The sequence below is a fragment of the Lynx rufus genome, unplaced genomic scaffold (genome assembly GCF_022079265.1).
Source record: "Lynx rufus isolate CCGP_SWC_20201006 ecotype Redwood Valley unplaced genomic scaffold, mLynRuf1.p SCAF_56, whole genome shotgun sequence".
In the NCBI taxonomy this organism is placed as follows: domain Eukaryota; kingdom Metazoa; phylum Chordata; class Mammalia; order Carnivora; family Felidae; genus Lynx; species Lynx rufus.
In genome coordinates, this window is record NW_025814874.1 from 712,558 (window position 1) to 740,062 (window position 27,505).

Consider the following 27,505-nt stretch of genomic DNA (forward strand, 5'->3'; position numbering starts at 1 on the left):
CAGAAACGGGGACTTGTGGGATTCGGGGTCTACACTTGCAAACAGCAAGGATGCTTCACAGGGGCAGAAGCTCGGTGCTCTGCCTTCAGCCAGGAGTTTAGTTTAAAAAAGGTGTGGCGGGTACGGAGTTGGCAAAGGGATGGACGGAATGTGCCAGAATGTTTGTCATCCCACAGCACCATCCCTCGACACTGTTCTCCGACAGCAAAGAAGCCAGAAACGCACGTGCTGGATGTCCTTCCTTGGAGGGCTGTGGGTTAGAACCTGCCGGCCAGGTTTGCAAAGCAGAGAGGAGGCCACAGTTCACTGTACGTGGCCTAGCGCACTTGCAGACCTGGGGTCCGGACAGCCTCACGGGGGCCCTGACGGCTGCTGGCTTTGCGGCTGCCACCTGAGACAGACGGTCAGACAGCTGCAGCGGCACAGGGAGCCCTGGAGAAGCGCAGACCTTGGCTCTCTGGGCTGGACTGAGGTGGCTGCACCCTGTCCCTCACCCCTCCGGCTCTCTCTGCTCCTGCACGGGACTCTCCTTACCCTGACACGTGCCCGGGCTCCTGCTCTCCCAGCCACGTGCTGCCCGGCGCCCATGTCTGCCTGGCGTACCTCCCAGGAGCTGTTCCTCCTGACCCTTCCCATGGGACCTGGATCGTCCAACCTCACTCCCAGCTCCGGGGATGAGGCCAGACTGGCCCAAGCTCGCTCTCTGTGTCCCGGTGGTTGCTCAGGACTGGACACCTACACAGCTTGGCCAGTGAGTACAGACGGTGGCAGGGTCCCGGCCACAGTGACAGTTTTCAAGAGTTCTCTGGGTGACATGGGGTGAAAAGCACCCTCGCCCCTGGACACTGTGTCATGGCGGGGGGGGGGGCACCAAACTGCCATGGCCACTTGATTTCGGGATGGGACCCAGCCTGAGGTTCACACCAACTCAGGAACAGCAAATCAGAAAACTGCAGAGAAACGGAATTGGATCCCTGATCAAACAGACCCTGGAAACCACCCTACCTTTGGATTTTCAATTTCCATGCAGGTAAATAAAGCCTGTGTGGACCGGGTTTCTGGATGTCGCCCAAAGCATCTTGACAGTAAGTGCTTTCACGGAACCCCTTTACTTGTGGATTTCCTGGCTAAATGTATTAACATCTGTTTCTTCTCACTGAAAGTCCAAATTTTCAACAGAGCTGTACGCGTAAGAACGATCGCTTCATTCCACTTGTTCCTCTCTTGGCTGGTGTAAACCACCAGGTTCTCCGTGTACTGCAAGATCGACTTTAAGAACCTGTTTTAATAAAAAGAAATGAACTCCTTTATTCTATCATAGAATGCCCCAGTGATTTAAATGCACTCTCTTCCTTTTGGGATCCAAACTGTTGGACTTAATTTCTGTCTGCAAATTCGAGAGGGAGAAGTACGTGCAGAACAGAAACGGGAGCACAGGGGTCGGAGGGAGATGCCGAGACGCCTCCCGATTGGACAGGGGGCTGGACTCCCGCGAGTTTTACACACCCGGGGGCCTTTTCAAACTTACTCTCAGCTCCGGTGAAATGGTTTTAGGAGACAGAACTGAGTTCCAGAAAGGGTGTTAGAGTCCACATGGATTAAATGCCACGTGATAAACACACACGCACGTAACGGGGAACAGGCGAGCCCCGGGGCCCCGCGTGCGGGCTGCTCTCAGTCCTGGGCTCCTGTGCACCCGGCGCCTGCCCTCGCGACGAGCCCTGTAGCTGCACCGCCTCGTGGGACACCTTCTGCTGTGGCAGCACTGCTGACATGCGTTCACCAAACTGTCCACATCCCTCCTCCCGACTGAGAGGAATCAGTCACGCTTGTGTTTTCCAAGTTCTCTCCAGTCTGCCAAGTAGTCTAAGATGTTCTCCAGAGTCTAACTCCAAGTATTTTCAAACTTGGAAGTTAAAAGAATAATGCAATAAAAATCCACAGATGCTTCGTCTAGAGAGTGGTGCTCAGTTGGGGAGGACACTGTGTCTGGGGATGTCTACACCACTTATGGCTATCCCGGGGCGCCACTCCCGCCCTGCGTATCCACACAGCCACCGCAGAGGACCCCCCAGCCCAGAGCATCAGCAGTGCTAAAGCCACCAGTCATTAACATTCTGCAAGTTCGCTGCCCTTGTTCCCACTTGGGTTCCATGATTCTTTAAGAAAACGTTGGTCATGTTTTCGTGATCATTTTTTTTTTTTTATTTTTTAAGTTTAGTTATTTATTCTGAAAGAGACAGAGAGGCAGAACAAGCAGAGGAGAGGCAGACAGAGAGGAGAACAGAAGATCCGAAGCAGGCTCCACGCTGACAGCAGAGCACCCGACGTGGGGCTCGAACTCACGAACCGTGAGATCATGACTTGGGCCGCAGTCGCATGCTCAACCGAGCCACCCAGGCACCCCTCATATCCGTCGTAAACACGAGGTACGTGTTACCTCCAAACTAGCAGCAATACCCGTCCCTGGGTGGTGTCGCTACACAGAGTGAGGAATTCTGAAAGCACTCACAAGTGCGTCACATAAATTTTCTGAAGTGAGCCTACACGGTGTTAGTTTGAAAGGTTCACAAACTTGCCCCAAAGTCCACAGAGAAAAATGGCGAAGAGCCAACCAAGACTGGGGGGTTTCAAAAATAACGTATCAAGGAAAATAACCAATAGAAGTGAAAATTGCTGAGAATTACCAAGACATAGTTTCATTTCTCATAGGCAGGACATACTTACTTTAGATACTGTTGATATTCGCAAGTATTTTTTCCATGAACCACATGGATGTTGACCAATTCCAGCGCAATCAGCAGTAAAATCAGGTAAAGCACAGGAGACAGAAGCTTAATACTAAAAACAGACAACAAACAGTTAAAATTTGACAAACGAAAGTATTTTTCACTTTCATGAATGCAAACCCTTTTTCAATACTTTTTTCTTTTCAAGGGAACTGAAATGCAAACTTCTCAAGAGGAGGCTGCCTCTGTGGCGGTTTCCCCGTGTGCCCCCCCCACCCCTTTGCTGCCGCCACCTGCCCGCCCCGCCCCCCCTCAGGAGCAGCCTCTCAGGAGGCTGGTCCCCAGCAGGACGGTGCCCAGCTGCCCAGGAGCAGGACTTGCTGGCAGGCTCCACACCCCATGCTTCCACCGGCCCCGGGTCTCTGTGCCACCGGCCAGCATCTTACTTCTAGTCTGGTGTTTGGCAAAGGACTCTCACAAGAATAAATACGCTTATGGCTGTAACGTGAAGACGTGTGCAATGTCTCCAGGACTCAAAGATACTACAATCAAAGTAAGATACTATCTCGCCCGTGAGACTGGAAGAGCATTTTCTCAAATACACCATTTGGGGAAGGATGTGCACATAACAGCCACCTTACAGACTGCTGCTAAGAGTGTAACTGTGTGTTACCTTTCAGAAGCAGCCAGGGAACACCTGTTAAAAGTGTTCGAGACACAGATGCCACTCAACCCAAAGCTCTAGTAATCTGTCCAAAATTGTAATTTCCTAAGGATGGAACACGTCCTGAAATACACACAGGTGAAGACACCAGAAGGCAGACGCACCCAGGTTGACCTGCTGTTAATATTTAAAATCCGAATATTCTTTCGGGTTGGTAACACCCATATTCTCATATGCCCAAATTGCAATAGTGTTTAAAATCACATGTGCCGGAACTTTCTGAAAAAGCATCAGAACCGCATCCCGAGAGAACTCCTGCCCAACAGGGACCCGGGACGGCGAGCCACACACCTACTCAGCATGTGCAGATACGTCTGTCTCTGCCGGGAGCGCAGCCTCCGTTCCACCCACTGCCGCTGTCTGAGCTCCGCAGAGGCAGCGACCTGGCTGGACACGCGGGCACAGTGTGCGGTGATGTTTCGGAGGACAGTGAGCACTTCCAGAACGGTTCTGGGACAGAACAGAGTTGGCACGGGGGTGCCGCAGAGTTCACGGATCACCTGGGGCAACCTGGGGATTAGAGCGCGAGTTCTCATGGGGCACGTGCGCCGCCCGGGCTCCCTGGAAGGTCAGCTTCCGGAGAGCGTGGCCAGTCGTGCACTGTGCCTAGGCCAACATGACACACGGCAGGCGACACACATGCTGGACTGGGGTGGACGGGGCACAGGGCCGGCTCGTCAGGCACAGTGCACGCGCACAAGCCCGTCGAGGCTCATCTCCCCGCTCTCCTGGCGGCACAACCACCGTGGGATCTGATGCCGCCACAAGCTCGCCCAGTTGGAGACACACACAACGGCGCAGTCTGTGAGCACGATTCAACAAGTGCCAGACGCTTACTTCTCAGCAGGAAGGCTGTCCAAGCCCCTAGCGACACGGTGATCCTCAGGCAGGTGGTGACACAGCTCAGACATGATTTCTGTAAGTAAAGAGTTGCAGGCATCGGTCTCAGAATGACCTTCTAATCTGAAAGACAGAATATTTAAAGATACAGGATGACGATTAAATGCCAATCGGTGCCCGTGCGCGATGATTATTTCAGTGGTTCACTGAGCAAAGCACTTCATCTGCAACTTAGTTTCCCCAGACATCAAAGAAAACAGGCTCCGTCGAGGCAGTGGTACGAGCACAGTACGACTGCTCACGAAAGGGACAGGTCACCCGTGCGTCCTCCAGGAGAACCTGGGACCTGCTACATCCTGACTCCAAGCGACCTCTCCACCCCCGGCTCTCTCCTCAGCTTCAGACCCCGCTTCTCACCACCAAGTCTCGCTAGTGGACACCACCCCCTCCCTCACCGCCCGGCCCGGCCCCCTCCCCCCACCCCCGTGCAGAGACCGAGGCTCACTCCGACCCGCCCCGCACTCGGTCGTTCCCCCTCCCCCCACGTCACCCCCCCCCCCCCCCCGCACTCGGTCATCATCGCCTCCACCCACCCCCGCGCTCGGTGATCCCCTGAGCACACACACCCCACCTCCCCACCCCCGCCCCGCACTCGGCCAGCACACCTCTCGAGGCTAGGCTGGCGTTCGCCGGGGCCCCAGGATGGAACTCACCTGGCAGCCTCCTCGGCTTCTGTGGGCAAAGAAAGGAGGGGCCAAGCCCCGAGGCTCTTCTCACAGCTCAGCACCTGCAAGGAAAATACCCTATTGCCCTTAAAGCTTTTATAGAACGGCCTGGAAAACACGTTTGCAAACTGCTACGTAGCAACCAACAGCATTCCGGAAGATGCATGTTGGTAAAATTGTTACAGATCTTACATTTTAAAACTAGATGGCAGGGCTTGGCTATTCAATAGAATCAGATAAGGGAAGGCCGGTGAAGTCAACAGGGGATTGGAAGGTAGTTAACGCCTGGACTAGCTGTAAAACTTATCCCCAACTCTTTTGGCACCTCTCGTTTGAGAGCCGAGGTCGACCATTCTCCTCCACCGCCGAGTCAGGACTCGCTGTAGTGAGTGGCCTTCACCCAGACAACACAGCAGAAGTTAGGCTGTGTGACTCTGGACGACAGGTCACAGAGGGCTGGGCCTCTCCTGGGGAAGCCCTGCACCAACCTCTCATCCACTCACACGGAACACCAAGCCAGCGGAGCCCAGACTTCTGATGCATGAAAGTGGGAGCATGTTAAACACTGCTGTTGACGCCACTGAATGTGGGTAATTTATGCGGCAATAATAAGCAAGCAACGACCCTACAAGGGACAGGATACAAGACTGCCTAATGAAAAACGGATAAACAACGGACAGCAGGAATAAGAGGCTGCAGGCAAGGGTGATCATCTGAAACGCCCACTGTGGGGCACGGAGGGGCCACGGAAGCAGCAGCCAAGGAGCAAGGGGGCCTTGTGGGGCTGGAGATTCAGCCGCGGAGGTCCACGGACAAAGCCTGCCTTCCTGAGGCCTCTCCTCCTTCCGGGACCTCCCTCCCTCCTGTCTCTGCGTGTGGAGTCCTGCGGGCAGCTTCCGGTAGCCTCCCTGCCAGCGACTCTTGTTGGGAAGCTCAGAGCCACGACGGGCAGGCTAAGTGGGCGGTGCGGCTATGTCAGCCCGATGTCTCGCTGCCAAACTAGAACCCACCGGACCCAGCTATTCGGGCTGAATTCTCTCACATGGCCCCAGCATGGTAGAACACCCCTCGCGTCGACTGCCGACAACCCCTCGGAAGTGACACTATTTTTCTTGGGACGTCATAAATCGGTGGACAGAGTTCCCTCCAGCTGCCACTGCAAATCTCTCTCTAAACCCCTTACGTGCGGATTTTATAGCTTCCGTTGAGAGGCCAATCTCACCGATGAATTTCTAAGTTAGCGACTGTCACGATCATGATGTTCTCAGAGGCGACCCCGTTCTTGCCCCTCGTGCCACACTCCTATCCCCCTACGTGTGCCTGAGGTAAAGTGCCGAAGCCGGTTTCCACACTGGAACTTCCTGGCGGAACCGCTCCCAGGTTTGTGCTTTGCTTGCTTTAATTTAGGAGCGGACAAAAGCTGGTCTTATGTGGTTAAAGGAACACGGCCATTCTTCGCCACCGACGGACAAAAGGCGTCAGTGGTCCTGAGTCAATGGCAATAATAATGACAAGAGCCCACCAGGGCCCCACGATGATCCAACCACCAGGCATCAGGTACTAAAAACACCTGAAGAAACAAACGCTCCAATGACTTAAACTGCCGGAAGCGGAACAGGAGGTTCAGAGGACGGAGCCACCTGGGGCCCACAAAGGCTCCGCTGCAGGGGCCCACGCGTGCACCCCTCCCGGAGGCCTGCGCGCGACTCACCTGTTTTCTCAGCTGAGACACCGGGTGGACGTGAGCACGGTAGTTTTCGGCGACACCGACCAGTGACCTTGTCGCCGCCTTTTCCTGGTTCAGAGAAAACAGACCGTGGTTAGGATGACGTCTGGTCAGGCCTGTACTTTTCTTCTACCGAATGCTAATCACACGGGAGTCCCAATTTCCCATTACCTTCCTTCACAGAATTCCACTCAGCTGTAACAGAGCAAGGCTCTTCATTAAAACAGGTTCGAGGCAGCAAACCATAACCAACACGATTTTTTTAAATGAAGCCAATTAACAATGATAAATAACAAAGGCCACGTGTGCTCTTTGTTCACGATCAAGGACGCTAGAAATAAGTGAGAAAGAAGAAAACGATTCCAAACAAACAACTGGGAACGTAAGAACTTCTCGTAAGAAACCAGAATGGGAATCTAGACATTAAAAATCAGTACAACCAAAAGTTATATCACTATGAATACTTAATTACTAAACACATAAACATTGAAGAAAATAGTAAAATGACATTATTTACACCTGACGTAACCATGTAACCCGAAACTCCAAGCTGGCTGGCTAAAAACCATCAGAAACAAAAAAGTCAGTGAGTCGCCTGCTGACTAATTTAACACACCAATAATCAATGAACAGCTTCCCCGCACAGACGCTCTAACTACCCAGAATTCTCAACGGCACAAAGCAAGTCGCCAAGTAGCCAGACGTAAGTTACGTGAAGAAATACGCTGACCCTGTCATTCGCTCGAAGACCCAAGTCCGACACGCAGCTGATGGAGTTCTGGGCCACGTGCACAAGACCCACGGACAGCCACGATTCCCACGTGGAAAGATGAGTGATGAGCCACAGAGGCCCTGGGGCCCGGCAGTCGCCAGAGCACACGGCTTCTCCTCAGAGGGGACGCGGCAGCGGGAGGGCGGTGGACGTGAGGAGGGGGCGTGTGGAGGGTCGCTCTGGCAGCCGTGCAGACAAGAGAACAGAGGGGCCATCGTAGGGAGGGCAGGTGGAGGGTAGGCGGGGGGCGGGGGAGCAGCTCGGCCCAGCAGGTGCACACAGTGCAGGGAGAAACGCGTCGGGACACACGCTAGGGTGGAGGACGGAACACGGCGTGCGGTCACGCAAAGAGAGGACTCTGGCCTTGGGACGGCACTGCCACTCGGGGGAGGCTCGGGGAGGGGAGGCTGAGGACGTGGAGACACCGCGTTGGGGAATAATGTTCACTATTATAAAACAACATCAAATATCCCTACGTTAACCCATCATCTCATTCCTGTTTGTTGCCTGGTTAGTCTTAGGCTTTGTGTTTATTGTGCAATTACACAAGTTTGGCTGCAATACTAACTAGAGAGGAGGCAGGGAAACTCTACAAGGTAAGACAGATGGGAAGTAACCCTACAGATGCTCAGCTCCATCACGAAGGTCAGTACAGATACACCCCGAGCACCCAAGACCAAGGCCACTGCACACAGCACAGAGATGCTGTCTCCTAAATGCTGCTGGGCCACCTTGGAAGTGACTTGTCAAAGAAAAAGGGCCAAGAAAACAAAAAACAAAAACAAGTAAATCTAGATTCTCTCACTCCCAGATGAAGTAAGTTCCAGCTGGATCAAAAGACCTACATGGGGGGGGGGGGGCTGTAAAGTTACTAGGGAAATGTGTAAATATGTTTATAATTTTGGAAAGCAAAGGATTTTTTAAGAATAATTCCAAAGGCATAAGCCAAAATGAAAAAAATCTCAAAACTGAAGTAGGCAGCAACAGGCACACTGGAGAAGGCGCACATGGCTAATAAACCAGTGGGAAGAAGCACAAAATGGAAAAAAACATTAACAGTTCACAAAAAAACTACACACTTCCAACAGCCACAAGAAAAGATAGCCAAGTCACCCCCAAAATACAAGAAGATAAAAACAAAGTCTCGCCGGTACCTTCTGCTTCAGAACTTCACTTTCATAAAGTCACTTACACAAGTGTCCAAATGAACAGTGTCCTTCAGACATTATAATTAGGAGCGTTCCCCACGAGGGAAAATTAGAATTCAGCCGTCAGTGAAGGACGACTTAACGTAAATAAGGGCATACTGATACAAATGGAATGTCAAGTCGCAGATAAAAATAAGGTAACACACTGTTCGTGAAAATGCTAGCTACGGAACAGAACGTGTCTGCACAGCGAGCCACGCTGCTGTGCTCGTGGAAAGACACAGACAGCACGTGCTAACAGTGGTCCCTTCAGGAGAAGGCCTGCCTCAGTGCCTTCTCACGTCAGTCTTTCCATCTTGGTGGAACTTTTCAGACAATTTTTACAGTAACTGTTACATGTATGATTTGAAAAAGGGTTAAAAAAAGAATAACCCAAATTGCTTTAAAATAAGAATTATAGTTTATTGATAGATGCAAATATTCTGCCCCATCGATCTGAGTCGTTTATAAAATTTTCTGATTTAGTTAATCCCATTTACACTTGTCTGGTTTGTAGCATCTGTGAAGGATACATTTTTTTTTAACGTGCATCCAAGTTAGTTAGCATACAGTGCAATAATGATTTCAGGAGTAAATCCCAGTGATTCATCCCCTATGTGTAACACCCCGTGCTCATCCCAAGTGCCCTCCTTAATGCCCATCCCCCATCTAGCCCATCCCCCCCACCCACTCCCAGCAATCCTCAGTTTGTTCCCTATATTTAAGAGTCTCTTCTGTTTTGTCCCCCTTCCTGTTTTTATATTATTTTTGTTTCCCTTTCCTCGTGTTCGTCTGTTCTGTGTCTTAAAGCCCTCATGAGTGAAGTCGTATGATATCTGTCTTTCTCTGACTAATTTCGCTTAGCATAATACCCTCCAGTTCCATCCACGTAGTTGCAAATGGCTAGACTTCATTCTTTTTGATGGCTGAGTAATTTTCCATTGTACGTACACACTCCACATTTATCTGTTGAAAATACGTTTTTAAGAACTAGGTTAAATTACTTTTAGATTACATGATGCTCACCTACTTGTTGCGGCAAACGTGTGCGCAACTGTAATCAGGTCACAAGTGTCGGTTCTGCTGGAGGCATACTGTAACTCAGATGCGTTTCCACAAAAGATGATTAAGGCCGAATGACATGTGAGAACAAACTACTCTTTCACAGCCGAGTAACCGCGAATCTCCCGGTTTTCTCCCTGTACGTTACCTTAAGCACTGACAACAGGCCTTCGTCGACGAATCGGAGTAAAAGCACGGTGGAAAATGCAAGCAACTGGTTCGCCGCTTCCTTTGGAAATTCGGGGAAGTTGATCTCCCCGTGGCTCAGATGGTCTCTTACACGAGGACCCTCCTGATGATTCAGGAAATCCCAAAGAAACTCCTTCGGGAAAATGAACAGAAGAGACCTTGTCGGCTTTCTCAACCAAGGGAAGGAAAGCGCCGAGGCCCCGGACGGACCAACCTGACGGTCACGGAGCAGCAGCGCTGGCTTGCAGAGACGAGAAAACCGAGCTTCCAGACCGGAGTCCTCGCTAGTGGCGCCCAGGTACGTGCGGGCCTCCGGCTGGGGGCCCCCGGGCCTCTAACTCTGCCCGCGGCCCGGCTGCCTGGCCACAGCGACAAGAGGCCAGCTCCAGCGCCGCAGGGCACCCCCCCCCCCCCCACCGCGTCTCACTCCTGTCGGCCCTGAGCCAAGGGGCTGAGGCGTCCACACCTGGAAGCGAATTTGCCTTCCACAGAGCAAGCACCGCTGTCCCCCCGTGAATACAGCCCCCACTTCACCCCGCCTGGGGCCGCTCCCTCCCAGCGCCCTCTCTCCCATCATGGCCTCCTCCTCCATGAAGCCTGATTAAGACAGCAGCTTCTTTCTCAATAGCACCGGCGGGGGCTGGGGGGGGGGGGTGGGGACACAGAAAGACAAAAAACTGCCAGTGGACGGAAGAGTCACAAAGATTGAGGATGGAAACAAATGGCGGATAAACTAGCTCAATCATCCTAATGTCCTGACGGCAGAAATGACGCCCCAAGAGCCACAGAGTCTCACTAATGTCCCACAGGGACTAGAATCCAGGCTGCAAAACTCTCAGTTAAAGGAACAAATACAGGGGCGCCCAGTGGCTCAGTCGGTTAAGCGTCCGACTTCAGCTCAGATCAGGATCTCAACAGTTCGTGGGTTCGAGCCCCACGCTGGGCTCTGCGCTGGCAGCAGAGTGGGTCCTCTGTCTCCCACTCTCTCTGCCTCTCCCTTGCTTGCACTCTCTCTTTCTCAAACATAAACATTTTTTAAGTTAAAAAAAGGAATAAAAAATTCTACTTACAGTCCAAAGTAGCTACCATAGTATCTTCATAAAGTAAAAAAAAAAAAAAAAAAAATTGGTAACAGGAAACGGCTCTACATAATTCTCTGTCCTCTTCCAACATGCACACTCGCACACTCACTAGTCACACCTGACTTCTGCCGCTGTTCACAAGGCAAACCTGGCTCCCCCAGCAGCCCACACCACACAACAGACCCAAATATACTTTGGAAAGCGGGTCTTAGATAACCAGCCAGAAGCCAGGCCCCGGAGCTGCAGTCACAGCCTAGCAAGTGTCTGTGACACGTGTCAAGTTGACACAGCGCGGGAGTGGCTCAGAAGCACTTTGGGGAGCACGTCACAGGTCAAAATTAACTTCACTTCGGAGAAGTGCTAATCACATCCATAAATATAAGAATGTTGGATCAGAAAAGGCCTAGAATTTTACCATTGCAGGCTCTCCAAGGAAAAGAGGAAGTTGATTGAGTTTACCATCACTCAAGTGCTTTGCCAATATCTAAAAGACCAAAAATAAATATATGGATTAATTAGTACACACACACACACACACACACACACACACACACACACACAGTACCTTCAGCATCCAAGGAGATGTATCTTTGGTACGACATGCTACGTAAGCACAAAGCAAATTAAATGTAACAAGGACAGTCTTAAAAACATGGCAGCCACCCATTAAAGAAAGCTTTTCTTAACCAGTATAATGACTTTAGGAATAGATATGAATGTATATATATCTTAACTGTGTGAGTACATGCGTGTTTACATGTATTTATATGCATATGTGTGATAACATGTATATGTGATGCATGTATTTACACATGTGTGTACATCTATGTGTATTTATATGTATGGGTACGTGTGTATGTGTTTTGTACGTACATGTGTTGATATGTGTTTACATGTATATGCGTATGTCTACATGTGTGTTTATGTATTTGTGTATATATGAGCACATGTGTTTGCATTGATCTGTATATGTTTATACAGATCTATGTACATACGTATATGCACGTGTGTACCTGTGTTTATAAATGTGTCTGTGTGTATGTGCATACTTCTATGTGTGTGTGTGTTTATGTACATTTATGTGTGTGTTCATGTTGCATTCATATGCATAAGTGTGCGTACATGTGGATGTGTACAGAAGCATCCATCAGAGTTACTTCAAAGGCCACTTCTTAATTCACCAGACTTTGGAACCCAGCCACCCAATCCACTCCTACAGACCTAATCCTATACAGATAGGACTACACTATCTATTTCAATCTTCACAGTATCAAATGCATCATATATTTAAACCACAGCAAATTATTTACCTAATGGAATAAAGTTTGCAGGTAAACTGGCACACAGTTTAATCCCACCCACCCGTTCACTAAGGAATCTAAGAGTTCTCTTAAAGGCGAAGTAATCTGAACACTCAAATCTCTCCACACTCTCCCTTTGTTTCCTCCTGTAGGCTAACTCTGAATCATACTTCAAGCTAGATAAGAATCATTAGCTACCCACACAAAACCCTCTACACTATAAAGTGATAAAAAGTATTTTCAATGGTAATTTTTACTATTCCAGATTTTCACATTCAGAATCACACATCCAAGTCACAGAATAAATGCCTAAGTGTATATTGTACACACACAGAGGTAGTTCACTTATATTTCATTTGCAAAATAAGCAAGTGTCAATCTTAAATCTAAAGTGTAACCTCCAGGGGCACCTGGGTGGCTCAGTCGGTTGAGCGACTGACTTGGCTCAGGTCATGATCTCGTGGTTTGTGCATTCAAGCCCCACGTCGGGCTCTGTGCTTACAACAGCTCGGAGTCTGAAGCCTGCTTTGCATTCTGGGTCTCCCTCTCTATCTCTCTCTCTGCCCCTCCCCTGCCCACGTTCTCTCTTTCAAAAATAAACATAATAAATAAATAAGTAAATCAATAAATGAATAAATAAATAAGTAAATAAATAAAACCTCCAAATAATTACAGAATATAATATTAATATCTCTTGACATTTTCCAATATGTGTTTTTCTATAACTTGAGAAACAAGGTTAATGATACTGGATCTCAAAATCAGTCTGGAAGACTATACTTAACTCTATAATAAGGGTGATGTGGCATTTTTTTTTGGCATATATGACTACCAACACTTTCCTGTGTAACAGATAATAATGTTTTGTTTGTTTCAAGATATCCTGTAAGTTTACTTACTTCATCGAAGGTGGTATAAAGAGCTGTTGACTTGAGAAAAGGAAAGAAAAGAAATAATTAAAGCAAAATGTGAGTACAGTGACGTTATTCAAAGCAGGAAAAAAATTCTAGTACATGGCCACAAACACGAAAACTTCTTCCAAAAATTATCTAGCAACGCTTTGGGTAGAATGTCCTATACAACGTAACAGCATGAAAGGTTGTCCTGTACGACGTAACAGCTTGAGAGGTACGGGGCCACGTGAAGACACCACTCCCACAGCACTCTGGGTCAGAAACCTCCCGTCGCCTCACAAAGCACGACTCACACACATGATCTCGGCCGGTGGCTCGTCTTCGCGGGCAGGAGAGCACAACTCAACGTGCCCTCCAACGAGCAGCCGTGTTTTGCGTGCTTCCTGGTGTAACCACTACTGTTTACACGCACAGGCTCCGGAGCCGCTGCCCCAACACATAAGCCCAGCTTCCACCCTCCCCGGAAGGGAAGCCCAGGGCACCTCCACACGTGGGCTTCTCTGCAAATCGGGACATGAGCAACTCCTGTCTCAAAAGGCTGCTGGGGAATTCAGGGAGATTTTACACACGCTGTGATGCAATCGGTATCTTGTGGGAACCAGCTCTCAAGAAAGGTGTCTCATCTCTTAATGCTTATTAATGTATTTCCAATCTAACATTATGAAATTACCTCTGACGTTTATGATATAGAGGATTACGAAGTCTGTATCCTTCACTCCCAAACCTATACCACTGACCCTAAAATTTCTCTAAGCGCTCTTCTAAACATCCGACTGCCTACTCAAGACCCCCCCCCGACCACTTCCTCATAAAAGCTGAACTGCTCACTTATCCCCATAAACTGCACACATTAACTTCTACCTTGTTTTACAGAATTGGTACAAATGGCTTACCTGTCACCCCTAAACACGTAAGCTTTTTAGAAGACACAAAGTCTCACTCATTTTCTTCCTATCTGCCACCACTCTCAGAGACCTTATGCTGTAAGTATGCAGTAAATAACCGCGTGTGCACAGCACTTTATGGCTTTATAGAGTATTTTCGCGTGTGCATTGCCTTATAAACAAACTGATGCTATGTTTATTCTGAACAAGAGCCTGGGCGACAATTTAAGATATTCTTTGATCAACTACTTCCTCCGTGGAAACAGTCTTCTTTTTATTTGTGTGGTCAAATGACAACAGCCGGACGTGTTTAAACCGCATAGCGGTGAGCACGCTGCCATGAAGAAAGCCCAGCGGTGCTCGAGTGAGAGCTCCGACAAACGGGGGTTCTAGCTCTTTCTTCAAGAAGACAGATGCCCCACAACAGTGCCTGGCACTGCCCTGGGCAGAGCCAACATGAAAGGCGCCGGGCGTGGGCACCAGGGGCACAAATGTGAACCTTCCGCTCCTGAGGAACCTGCCCCAGAAACTGTACACAAATGCACAGAAGGCAAAGCAGAACAGCCTCGAGATAAACCAGAAACAGGACGCAGAGGAGCGAAGCTGGAGAGTCTGCGTGGATGAGGCTCTGGGGGTCACTGATGCGGCCTGAAGTGGTCAGGCAGGGGACGGTGGGCACAGCCCTAGGAGAGACACACGTTCCGGAACCGGGGAGAGGCCTCGATTAAGCCGGAGGAACTGGGACAGGAGACAAGCCACGGGAACACTGGGCGGCACGGAGGCCCCAGCACGCCACACGGGAGGACGACACTCGCTGCAGGCACTGGGGTGCCGCTAACAAGTTTTATGCAGATGAGACCATAAAAGACAGAAGAATATTCATCAGTGTGTAAAACAACTTGCGGTAGGGTGAGAGAAGGATCAGAGTCATAAAGAGCACTGGGAGGGGAGCCAGACGAGGCCTCAGCACTGGAAAGGAGGGACCCAGGAGGAATCAGGGGCAGGACAGACGGGCAGGGCCGGGAACTGAGTGGCCGGGGCGGTGCGGAAGGCCACTGCGAAGTGACCAAGCGAAGGAGGACAACAGGGAATACCAGAGAACAAATCTGTGGGAGAGAAAACAAGCTTTTCAGAAGTATGGTAGTTTGAGACGCTGGGGAAAACCCCTACGAAAGCGTTTGGCGAACACGTGTACACCTGACCCGGGAAGTAGGGGAGAGCGCTTCCTTGGGGGCCACTGCGGCCCATGCTAGAAACTTCCGTCCTGGCACTGCTCTGGCTACATCCACAATGCTGTGTATGCTGGCTTTCATTTTCATTAGGTCCAAACCATTCTCTAATCGTTCTTCCCGCAGAGGTAAGGCAGCTGAAGACGTGGCAGTCAGATCTCCCGGGGGCAAATGCGGGAGCACTACGCTGAGAACAGAATTTTGACAGATGTTTCTAGAACGGGGCAAAACGGAGGAAGCTGAGCTGGTCAAAGAAAGAACGAGGCCAGGTCCAGCGGCCCCTGCCGCTGGCCCCCAATACAGGCCCCTCCTTTCCTCTACCCTCCGCATCCTCTGACGGTCAATGGGGCATGTGGCCACCCAGAAACCTCTTCAAGCCACCGCCCAGAGGAAGCGGTGTCCTTGAACGGCCACGCTGTAGGCCACGGACCACCTCATGGGGTTACAATGGTACACCAATAACGGCTATGGGGACAAGATAAGTGGTTTCTACTTCTCTGACACCGAGTTTAAAATACTTGGGAATACTACTGTCAAAAACTATCACAGATAATCGTAAGTCCTCTAAAATCGTTACAACAGGAAGCCACAAAAAATGGCACTCAAGCCTTCCAAAGAGAATTCTTAGCTAAAAAATTCGTTTCATGGTGAACAAAAAGAAGAGATTCAAAACGTCAGCGGGTCCAGAAAACGGGCAATACAGCAGCAACCACCCCCATGGATCACCGAAGCACAGGTACCTCAGCCGTCAGAAGTCTCTGTGGACACTTGTTAACGACGGCAAACACTCTCCTGAGTCCCGTCTCCAGCTGCGGCAGTAACAACACGGCACAGTCAGCAAACCTGCAGACGGAAGCAACCAAGCAAATCCCGGAGCTTTAAAAGCAAACACGGGCGCCAACCCCAAGTGACGCCGCTTTACTCCAGAGGTCACCCTCGTGTGCTCAAAGCCTGGAGGGCAGAGGACACGCCAACGCGAGCACTAAAACCGAAACGCAGTCTCATTTGCCTGGTGATTTTAAACTCATTTCCGCTGTTTTTGTGTATCAGAGGAAACACGTTTAGAAGCTTCAGGAGAATGACATGTCATCACGGGTCGGCCTGATTCTTCCCATCACTGGTAAGAAACACTCAAGTACCAGGATTTCAGGGGTTCTCGGGGTACAAGTACCAGGATTTGGGGGGGTTCTCGGGGTACAAATGAACACACAATGACAGAACCGGAGGGAAGCAGAGGTCATGCCTCCGGAGTGCTTCTGCCCCGCCTTCAGGAAACAGCCTGGCTTCTCCCCTCCCTTGTCTCCAGCAGGGGACCCACAAGAGGCCCTCCCAGAGTGAGAACTCCGTTGACTCTGAACAAGAACCGTCTTTGTCGACTGCTCCAAAAGGACAACACGAGGCGTTTAACACCCAATTACAGCTACCTTTTCACTCACTGTGACAGGATATCTTGTGCTCGACCCTCCTGGAGGAAGCCCCACCTCTCTTCCATTCCAGCAGCAGAAAACATGGACAGTAAAGGGTTTTAAGAGGGACCAGCCTCCTGACTATCAAGAACCTCTGAGTCCGCACCCTCGGTTAGTTACCTGTGTGCCTTGAACCTGATTAACGCCTCTTCCCAGTACGGCAACATGATTTTTAATATAAAAGTGGATTTCTTCATCACTTCTTCTAACACTGGAAGTACCTCAGAAGTCATATCTGCAAAATAACAAACATGTATTTTTACATGTTTATTTAGAGAGACCCGGAAAGAGAACACGCACACAGGAGGGGCAGAAGGAGAGGCGGAGGGAGAGAGGGAGAGAGGCGGAGAGGGGGAGTGGGGGAGAGGGGGAGAGGGGGAGAGGGAACCCCCAGCAGGCTCCACACTGTCAGCACAGAGCCCAACAGGAGGCCCGATCCCAAGACCGTGAGATCCCGACTTAAGCCAAGATAGAGCCAGTCGTTTGACCGACTGAGCCACCCAGGCCCTAAGAGAAAAGTATTTTTAAGTACCGTCACACTCATCAACTGAAGAGACACGGAACCAGACCGCGGAGGGATGCCCATGACCGACCTGTCCAGGCTGATGAAGCAGGCCTGGGGCAGCGGCACACGCCGTCCAAGAGTGAGACCGGCAGACTGGAGCCCGGGCTGTGGGTGGCCGCGGACACCCTGGGGCAAGGGCACAGGGACAAGGGTCCCCTTGGCGTTTTAGGCTACGACAACTTTTGAGCAGAAGAGTTCAGCGTGGACCAGGTGACCACGCTTGACCGAGAAAAGTGAAATACGTTTTCGGAAGACAGAAGAACAGGAGTGGACTATGCATGACGAGGACACGGAGGCTCGCCCTTGGGAACAAATGTGCCCTCTGGTGGGATGCTGATGGGGGGGAGGGGGTGTCTGCACCTCCCCATCTATTTTGTTCTAAACTCAAAACTGTTCCACAACTAAAGTCTCAAGAAGTATACGCGATCGGCAGTCAGCAGAGGACCCAGCAGTCCGCGGCACCAAAGGCGCAGACCGGACCCCCGGACCCGGGACTGCAGAGATCTGGGCTGCGCCCCGCGACGCGCGTCAGAGACCCCGCTGCCACACCCCTACGGCCCCGGGGAGCGGGGAGGAACGGGCTCGGAGCAAACACATGTCTAACTGCGCTTTCCAGGTTTTGTGTCCCCTGCCCCCATTAATTTGGTAAACGGCTCTGCCACAGAAAAAAGAAGACGGAGGAGGCCACCTATGCTGTTGGCCTTTTTGGCATAATGAGCACGCGCACACAGGCACAAGAGCTAAAAGGAGAAGGGAATGCACGTTTCGAAACGGTCCTGAGCCACCTGTGCATCAACACGCCCGGAGGATAAATTCATAATTGACTCACGCAGCCACGACTCGCACAGCCTCCCCACCACAACCCATGGAAAGAGGGAAGGTTTCTTGTTTGTTTTTGAATTAGACATCCATTTCATGGTTCCATTGGCACATTTCTTTTTTTTTTTTAGTGTTTGTTTATTCATTTACTTATTTTGAGAGAGACAGAGAACTAGCAGGGGAGGGGCAGAGAGAGAAGGGAGAGAATCCCAAGCAGGTTCTGCACCGTCAGCGCGGAGCTAACGCAGGGCTCCGTCGCTAACTGTGATTCATGACCTGAGCTGAAATCAAGAGTCGGATCCCGACTGAGTCCCCAGGTACCCAGGGAAGGTTTTACGTAGCAAATTTAAGAGGTTCTTCATGCAACTTTTGAAGGCATCTCGCCTCTGGAGAATAACAGTCCGCCTACAGGGTTCAAGTCCCCATGCTACTTAATGACTTTATACGTATCTGTACGAAGACACATCCAGGACAAATGGGGAGCGTAGTACTTGCCTGGGAAAACGGCCAAATCCTCAAGGTCTGGAAGAGCTCTGAAAGGTCGGTGCACCAATGCGAATTTAGTTTGTCGCAAGTAACTCTTTAGCAGCTGACCCAAGCCCGCTGTCAACAGTGTCATCATCGAACAGTATCTAGTGTGCAACACCATAGCATGTTAAAAAATGAACCGCCATCCACGTAAAGAGCTCTACTGTCAAAGAACAAGCTTAAAATTAAGAAAGCAAGCCATCATTAAATCGCAGGGAGGTCCCCCTCGCAGCAGGGATTAAGCTTAATGCAATGGCGGGAGGCGGGGTGGGGGGGAGCCAATGTCTGGCAGACTCGGGAGCCACCCTCCAGGAGGCCGAGCACCCCACCGCTTCCGTCAGGCCCACCCTCAGAACTGCCCTTGGGGTGGATGGCAGCGGAGTCCCAACCCCGTCACCACCCCAGGTGTTCATCCGCCCCGTTTTATCTTCAAATTCCCGCTTCAAAACTCTCATCTTTTCCAAAATACACTCACGGGAAATTCAAGACAAACAAACTCTTAGTGCGCTAAAGGAGCGAGAAAATGACTTCATCAGCAACGTACTTCGGAGGGACTTCGTGAGGGGACGCAAACCCATGCCACAGGATGTTACGCAGATTGAGCCCGCGTGGAGATCCAAGGAAGACTTTCAGTACGTCCATCTGACCAGGTTAGGAACAGCAGATTACTGAATGGTTGCATAACTACTGGACAAACCGATATAACATACAGTGGGAAGAGGTTTGCTTTCTTCTTGAGAACAGACCCAGGGCTTTGGCTAAACAGGAGTAGCGGTAACAGTAGTAACACGCAAACAACATTTACTGGGCATGTAAGACATCAGACACATTTTGTGCGTATCTATTGCTCATTCACACTCCCAACAACCTCTGGGAAGGCACGACTATTATTCCCACTCTGCAAATGAGAAGTACAGCATAGAGAGGTGAAACCAAGGCCTCGGGGAACCCAGAACTATAAAGGGGGATGGGATCTGTCCCAGGCTCCGCAGCTTTCCTACTGGACATCAAGCCTGCCTCCTATCTAGACCAAATAAAACCACCCGGTGAACAGAAACCTCACAGAAAGTAGCGTGTGTTCGCGTGGTAAACTCCAGGAAGCAGACCCCGTGAGGGGGCCAGACCACTGAGGCTCCCATCCCAGGCCTCCCGACCTCACTGTCTGACCTGAAGCCTCACCTGCCTCTGTCCCTCCACGCATACGGTCAAGATGCCCCTGACGGGGTTCCTGCTCATCAGAATGCAAGAGCCACACACGTCTGTGGGCTGCCTCTGGGCTTGGAACGCCATGCTTGGGAACAGAGTCAGGAAAAAGGGCAGATATGCAGACACTCAGCTCAAAAGCGGGCCACGCGAGAAAGAAGAGTGAGCATCCAGAAGACTCGGGAAGGGACTGAAAGCCTCCTGGCGGAGGAGGAAACAGACCCACCGTCACGTTCTCTCAAAGGCAGGGTGAGCCGGAGAGTTACAAAGAGGGGTTCGCCCGGAAACTGGCTCTCCCGTGCAACTCCAGACACCTCCTGCTCACATCGGTCCTTACTCCTTTAATATTCGTACCTAATATTGGTAATCACGATGATATTCATTTCACTACATTCGTTTTTAACTTAATACCAACTTTAATGAATTGTTCACACCACCTGGGCCATCAGAAACACTCAAGCCAACGAGCCGGTGGACCTGCAAGGCGCTGGGCGTGGCTGCAGGCAGGAAAGGCCACCGGCACCCAGGCAGACAAGGACACAGCCCCAGACCACGGGATCTGTTTCAGAACTCAGTGTAACAACAAGAATTTTGTACTTTTCTTTACCTCACATTCTCCACTGAAGAAAACGATCTTTCGGCGACAAGGAACCACTGTAAAGTGGGAGAGCTTTACTGAAAACAGATTTCTTACCCCCAAAATAACGTATTAGAGCTTGTAACATGTTACAGGATCGTTTTAAACACCTTCCAGGCTTGGCGGGCTCCACTTTCTGCGGGACGCTACCCTGGCTCTCCCCTTCACCCTGACCCTGCCTCATCAGTTGCCTAAAGGTTACTCATCAGTCTTAAACAACTTGGGTCACGTGGCCTGCAGAAGATTTTGAAAAAGTAAATAGCTCTGCATGTTTTTCAGTTGGCACCTAATTTTTTTTCACCCTAAAGTCTGAGCAGTTGCAAAGGGTATAAATTCCCACACATTAAAAGTACTGAGATTTTAGGATAAAAGTGTATCACTCTTTAAATGGTTAAAATTGTATTCTAGGATAAGTTACTGTAATTCTTAATATAAAATTAATGAAAGCGATAGAGTTCAAGCTGTCCACCTGGTGGCCCCACGGCTCATGACACCAGAGGCACCACACTGCAGGTTGTCAGCCCGAGGACAATACCGCCCAGCTCAGCAACTATGGCTCATCAACCAGAGGCTATTCTACCGCACTGAGACTCAGGCTGAGAGAGGTGGAAAAGTGGCCGGAAAAGTGGCAATTTTGAAAGGGGCGGTGGGAAAGGAACGTATGATTTAATTATTGACATAATTTTTTCCTAATGCAGCATCAGTTTTTAAGGCACAAAACTGTAGCTAACACGAACTGTTTTGTGTTGTGCCTACTCTCCCAGTTTTAGAAGAACAAACTTACCACAGACTGCCCAAAGACCTGAGCAAGCTCCTTAGACGCAAGCAGATCTCTTAAAAGAAAAGGACATTCCTTCCCATTCAGTAAAAATACCTAAAAATCAAACAAGAATTGTATTACAGTCCCATTATGAGACAAAAAATGTGAAGAAAAATCTCACCCATAAAGTCACTGATTGTGCAAATGAGGGGAGAAAAGCACTAAAGACATCAATGTTTGATTCCATAATCATTCAAAAAGAAAAATATTAAAAATCTGTGTCATGGGGCGCCTGGGGCTCAGTCGGTTAGGCATCCAACTTCAGCTCAGGTCACGGTCTCAAGGTTTGTGAGTTCGAGCCCCGCGTGGGGCTCTGTGTTGACAGCCTGGAGCCTAGAGCCTGCTTTGGATTCTGTGTCTCCCTCTGTCTGCCCCTCCCCCAGTCATGTTCGTGCTCACTCTCTCTCTCTCTCTCTCTCTCTCACTCTCAAAATAAATAAATAAACAAACATCTGTGTTAAATGATTACATTTAATAGAAAACCAGTAATGAAAGTCAAGAAATCTAAATACAGCTGTAAAAGTTTTATGTTCATTCAGATACTTTACTAAACCAACAAAGAAAGAGTTCTCACACTTACATCACCCAAAGCCCGTTCTAGACATGCTGTCAGTTTCATTAAGCTAAGAGAAATAGCGGGAGATTGAAGGCTTTCCAAAGCATCAAGTATTTCAGGAAATAACTGTTGAGAGTAGGACATACATTAGAATTAGTGCTCAACAAGAAATATTACTCAAAGTAACAATAGTATTAATGAAATTCAAACTTCTAAAGGTTTCACCTGGTATATTTTTATGACTTTTTTGGCATAGGTCCACATTTTCTACATAAATATACAGTTGAACCCTGAACACGGGGTTTGAACTCCACAGGTCCACTTAGATGTGGATTTTTTTTTCCATAAATAGAGTACAGTATTGTAAGTGTGTTTTTTTCTTCATGATTTTCTTAGTAACTTTTCTCTAACTTACTTTGTTGTAAGAATACAGTATATAAATCATAAAACGTACAAAACATGTGGTAATTGACTGCTTATGCTACCAGTAAGGCTTCCGGTCAAGAGTAGGCTGTTAAAGTTTTGAGGGAGTCAAAAGTCACATGCAGATTTTCAACTGGACAGGGGGTGACTACCCCTACGCCCGTGCTGTTCAAGACTCAACTACAATAGTATCTAAAAGATCAAAAAAACGTTTAATACGTTAGAAGTTTTTCAAAAGCTTTTTCTTCAATGTTTATCGAAAGCAATAAATCTGTCATAAAAAGTCAAATATCTTGACCTAAACCTTATTTCCTATTTTGATTAGTTCTTAAAAAAAAACAAAAACAAAACCTGTCCCTTAAGAGCCAAGAAAAGGGGAGAAGCAGTGACCCATCTACTCCACATCAGAAAACTCTAAGTATCTTAGAACTAGACTTTGTAGAGCTACTGCTCTGTGGTGGACATTTAATGTGCCAGCTGGAATGGCTGGTTTGAACCAACCAAGAAACCAACCCAAACTGCGTGGCCCCAAACTACCCCTCCCCCCTTTGATTCAGCCTCAACAAACCAAGCATCCCCACCCCATTTCCTTGTCCCACTGTCTCAACAACACCTTACTGTCTGTCCACAAGGTCTTTTGTTCTGGAGCAGTCCATTCTCGTCTGTCCCAGGACCAGCACCCATGTGCCTAACTACCTCCCCGGCCCCCAATACGGATAATGCAGCCAAAAACTTCCTTCGTTCACAGGATGTGCTTCTCAGCTCAGGCCAAGTTTTCCCTTTTCACAGGTGGAGGCTAGAGGATGAAGGGACCCCTTTAAAGTTAGCAGGTAATGAGGGCCTCTAAGTAGACTCTGTGAAGTCTTCTATTTCTAAAGACTGTTTGTAAGCCAAACCTCTGGAAAAGCTGTCCACTGCAGCCACGGTGTATAACAGATTTCAAACTGCTCCTTGGTCAGAGATAACAAATGTGAGTGGACGGCCTCACACACAGGGCCCAGCAGCCTCACACTTCCTGGGTAATCCGGACTCTGGGCTTCAAGGAGAAGGAAACAAGGGTTAGGATCACAGCTTCACGTTCTGTGACGAAAATGCCTAAATCATCGGGGCGCCTGGGTGGCTCCGTTGGTTAAGTGTCCGACTCCTGATTTCAGCTCAGGCCACGATCTCACAATACAGGCGTTCGAGCCTCACCTCGGGCTCAACGCTCATGGCGTGGAACCTACTTGGGATCCTCTCTCCCCCCTCTCTCTGCCCCTACTCTTTTCTCTCTCAAAATAAATAAATAACCTTAAAAAATTAAAAAAGAAAATGCCTAAATCATCAAAGAAAAAACGTTTTCATTATGAAGTTTCCACAAAATCAACAACCAGTTTAGAATTAAACTTACAATAAAGATACTCAGTTGTTGCTGGAAATAAGTTACATAGCACTTATCTGATAATAAAAGAAAAATACACTGTCAGTAGGGTTTAGGGAAATTTTACAGGCAAGACACATTCAATGGAACAGTACGGACAGATGCCTGGGGCACAGAGAATATACAGACCTGATTCTGTATAAATCACGCAGTCTGTGATTGTCTTCCAGCATACTTCACCCCTCTGAGTTACAATGCTATTGATAGCACAAGTTTCTCTGACTTCAAACCCAAATTTACAGATCATATCATAGACTGAGGGAGAAAGACAAGTGGCAACAGGATCTTCTAATAGCATCTGAAATACAAAGAAGACACTATTTAACAAGTAAAAATGGAATAATATCAATTATATATTCAAGTCACGAGGAAATCCTATTCTCTATCCAGGTATGGCTACTGTTAACATACTTTCTGGCTATGGTGAGAGCTGTATCATTAAACATGATTAAATATTTTTTTAATGTTTATTTAGTCTTTCAGAGAGAGAGCGAGCGAGCGAGCGAGCACACGCACGTGAGCAGGGGAGGGGCAGAAAGAGAGGGAGACACAGAATCCGAAGCAGGCTCCAGGCTCAGAGCTGTCAGCGCAGAGCCCGACGTGTGGTTCGAAGTCACAGACCATGCCACCACGACCTGAGCCTGAGCCGAAGCCAAAGCTGAAGCCGGACACTTAACCAACTGAGCCACCCAAGCACCCCAAAATGTGATTAAATATTAATTAAAGATAGTTTACATACATGTTTTCAAATAAATGTTGAAGGTTTGAAATTATTAATAATATTTAAGACATGAGTTTACAAAGCTCAGCACATCTGCCTTCCTATACTATCTCACAGCTATCAAAATGAGCAATTCTTTTCAATGGGGAATGGAAAGGCAGAAAATCAAGCATACTGAACTAAATCACAAGTAAAAAGCTTGCCTCTGACTCTTTATATGGTGTAAAAAGCAGCAAACCACACTGGTTTTCCATGAGGGATCAAATAAAACCAAAATGCTCAGCATTATCCCCACATTACACTAACATCATTCGATGAACCTGCAAAGGAGTCACACTCTGCGGCTAAAATTATCCTGGGGTCTTTATTTGATGCATCAAGTTAAGGGGTGTCTGTCCTAACATCAGGGATTAAGCCCTGGCACTCCCTAGACTGGACGCCGGCCCCTATCCGGTGTCGCCCATTCGCCCCTCCTGCTCCCCAGTTTCACCTCCCACTCTCAGCCCCACCTGTCAACCCATCTTCCACACGCCCTAGCAACTCGGGTATCGCCCAAGAAACGTGCACCAAATACCAGTGATGCCATGACCCTACACACCACACTCTACTCAGTCAATGAGGGATGACAGGCGCCACAAGACAGGACCAAGAGGGGACCTGCTCCCACAGCCTGGGCCTTCCTGTCCACTTTCTGTTCCTTTGAGCTGTTCCTTTCTGTTCTTTGAGGCAGTGGCAGCGCCTCCTGCTCCAGCAGCTGGATCCGGTCTGAGGTTCTCCCGGCACCTGCGGGCCCAGCCGCATCACCGTGCCCCCAGCAGACCACCACCACCTGTCCAGGATCCGCCCGTCAAAGGTCCGCTTCCCAGAATTGCCAGACCCTCCAAGTAGCTGAGAGGCACCCCCTCCTCCTTAGAGATCCAAGCTGCACTAGGTGGGACCTTCCTCCCAGCTCCCAAGTTTTAAAATTCCAACACTTCCCTTAGTTCTCAGAGTGCAACAGGTAGTGACTGCTTCCCGTGGTTACCACCTCCACGACTCTTTTAGAGATCTCTCTTTATTCTTTTTATAACAATTCTATACCTTGTTAACTCTTTATTAAATACTCTTAGTTCAAAAACTATTGTGGTTTGTCACCTAAATGATACAGAAATAAAACCCTAAAGAATTACTTTCGTATGAAAAAGGACTCCTTGCATTTTTAAAAAGCATGTGAAATCTAAAGGAATGAGCTATAAAGTTCTGGAGTGACAAGTAGCAGACAAATATTTTTGCACGAGAGCCCACCTACTCCACCGCTGCAGGCCCTGGATGGCAACAGAAGTCTTAAGAAATATCTTCTCTTCTGGCTGTAGTCACCCGATCAACGTACCTGCCCCAGACTGTCGTATCCTACAGCACCAAGGTCAGGTCTTCTACGAGTGGTACCCCCAGGACACAGCATGGCCCCTGCGCACCGCAAACGTACACAAACAGTTAACTGAACGAGGGCTCATCCTACGTGGAGTCTACCTGGGCTCATCTTCAAGTTCCTCCAACCTTCAGCTTTTGGGAATAACAATATCCTACCCCCTACCAAGACACAATTATAGAAGTTGGCTTTTATGTTAACTTTCAAGCACATACTCTCTTGTACAATTAAGGACCTCACGTTAAGAAACAAAAATCCCACTTCAAATCAAGAAATACTACATACTGCCATATTTTGTCACTTGTGACAATTAAATACATTTTCCTGTATATTACAGTTACAAACAAGCCTGTCCTCCCATTAGAAGCCAGAAACCCTGCATGTGTGTGTGTGCATGCACCCATACCATCACTCTTGGAAACATCAGTGTCTTGTCCAGAGCAAGTATGGGTAGCGCAAATGGCCTATGCTCAGGGGCTAGGAAGACTTAAATTTGGATTCCTCCTTACTCGTTGTCCCTCTTGCCTTGAAAACGTTAGTATTCTGGGCCTCCGTTCTAACTGTAAATGGTGCAGGGTATTATCATCTTCTGCGCTGCAGTAATTAGAGATAATACTTGAAAAGCGTCTAGCACATTGTACTCAAAAAGTAGCTATCGCTAAAAGTGATGATAGATGTTTTATATTTCACTGCAGGAGGGCAGAAAACAAAACCCTGTGGGGCAACCCCATACAATCCGTGCTACAGCCATTGAGACCTTTGTGATTTATTTAATGTCACCAAACGGCCTAAAAACGTGGAATTCCAATTTCAAGTATCCACTGCAAGGGTAATTACTACACAGCGCTTCCCATATTACTTCGTGCACTACACAAACCTCCTTTAGGGCATGGAGACCAGTCTGAACACACACAAGTTATGGGCGTGTGCTGCCTGCACGACCCTGGCTCTAGGCATCCATAAAAACGTGGCTGTTGCTGACTCGGAGCCTGTGAGTCCCCGCGCGCGAGCAGAATACTACATTATTTCTTACACTATCTACTCGCGAATTTCAGCCTGGGACCTGCAAGGTGCGGGGAACTGCGCCCCTGGAACAACTGGGGGTCGAGGCGGCGCTCAGAAGAACGAGGGCAAGGGGTGCGTCTTCGGGGTCAGAGTCGGGTGCCCATCTTCTGTCTGGTCGCGGACGAGGGGCGGGCAAGGCCGACCTGCTTCCGCGGCGGCGCGCGCGCAGACCCGCCGGAGCCCCGGGGACGCCGGCCGAGGGCGCGCCCCGCCACGGCCCACTCAGCCAGATGGGTGCTGCCGACGCTGTACCTCCTCCTGCCCGCACCGCGGCGGGCACCGGGCACGCCCACAGCGCGCTCGGGGGCGCACCTGCACCGCACCTCCCCCCGCCCCGCTCCTCCTCCAGGACTTCCGGCTCCTGTCGGCCGGCGCCGCCAGATGACGCATGCCTCTCCCCGCCCCTCCCTCCCGGCCGCACTTCCGGCTGGCGCGACGCAGGCGCGCGACTTGAGCTCTCGCGGGACGCGCCCTAGGCGCTTGGGACGGGCGGAGGCGGGTCGCTGGGCT

At 49.4% G+C, this 27,505-nt stretch overlaps 1 protein-coding gene across 4 annotated transcripts; it reads right to left on the reverse strand.

Moving 5' to 3' along the window:
- Nucleotides 1-958: 958 nt before the first annotated feature.
- Nucleotides 959-27,342, reverse strand: ERMARD (ER membrane associated RNA degradation). 4 transcript variants are annotated; one of them, XM_047101078.1, is made up of 19 exons: nt 26,964-27,342; nt 25,892-25,968; nt 23,931-24,099; nt 23,278-23,417; nt 21,983-22,084; nt 21,367-21,456; nt 19,287-19,384; nt 18,710-18,846; nt 16,951-17,065; nt 16,105-16,207; nt 13,237-13,266; nt 11,452-11,520; nt 9,914-10,087; nt 6,730-6,813; nt 5,007-5,080; nt 4,291-4,416; nt 3,745-3,963; nt 2,728-2,841; nt 959-1,279 (listed from the first exon to the last, which is right to left on the reverse strand). In XM_047101078.1, exons 2-19 carry the CDS (start codon nt 25,961-25,963, stop codon nt 1,096-1,098), a joined length of 2,100 nt encoding a protein of 699 aa, XP_046957034.1. In that variant the 5' UTR covers nt 25,964-25,968; nt 26,964-27,342; the 3' UTR covers nt 959-1,095. The 4 variants fall into 4 exon arrangements, with proteins under 4 accessions (XP_046957034.1, XP_046957035.1, XP_046957037.1 ...); XM_047101079.1 differs by lacking the exon at nt 13,237-13,266; XM_047101081.1 differs by lacking the exons at nt 25,892-25,968; nt 26,964-27,342 and adding an exon at nt 23,772-23,818 and having other exon boundaries at nt 23,931-24,000.
- Nucleotides 27,343-27,505: the final 163 nt, after the last annotated feature.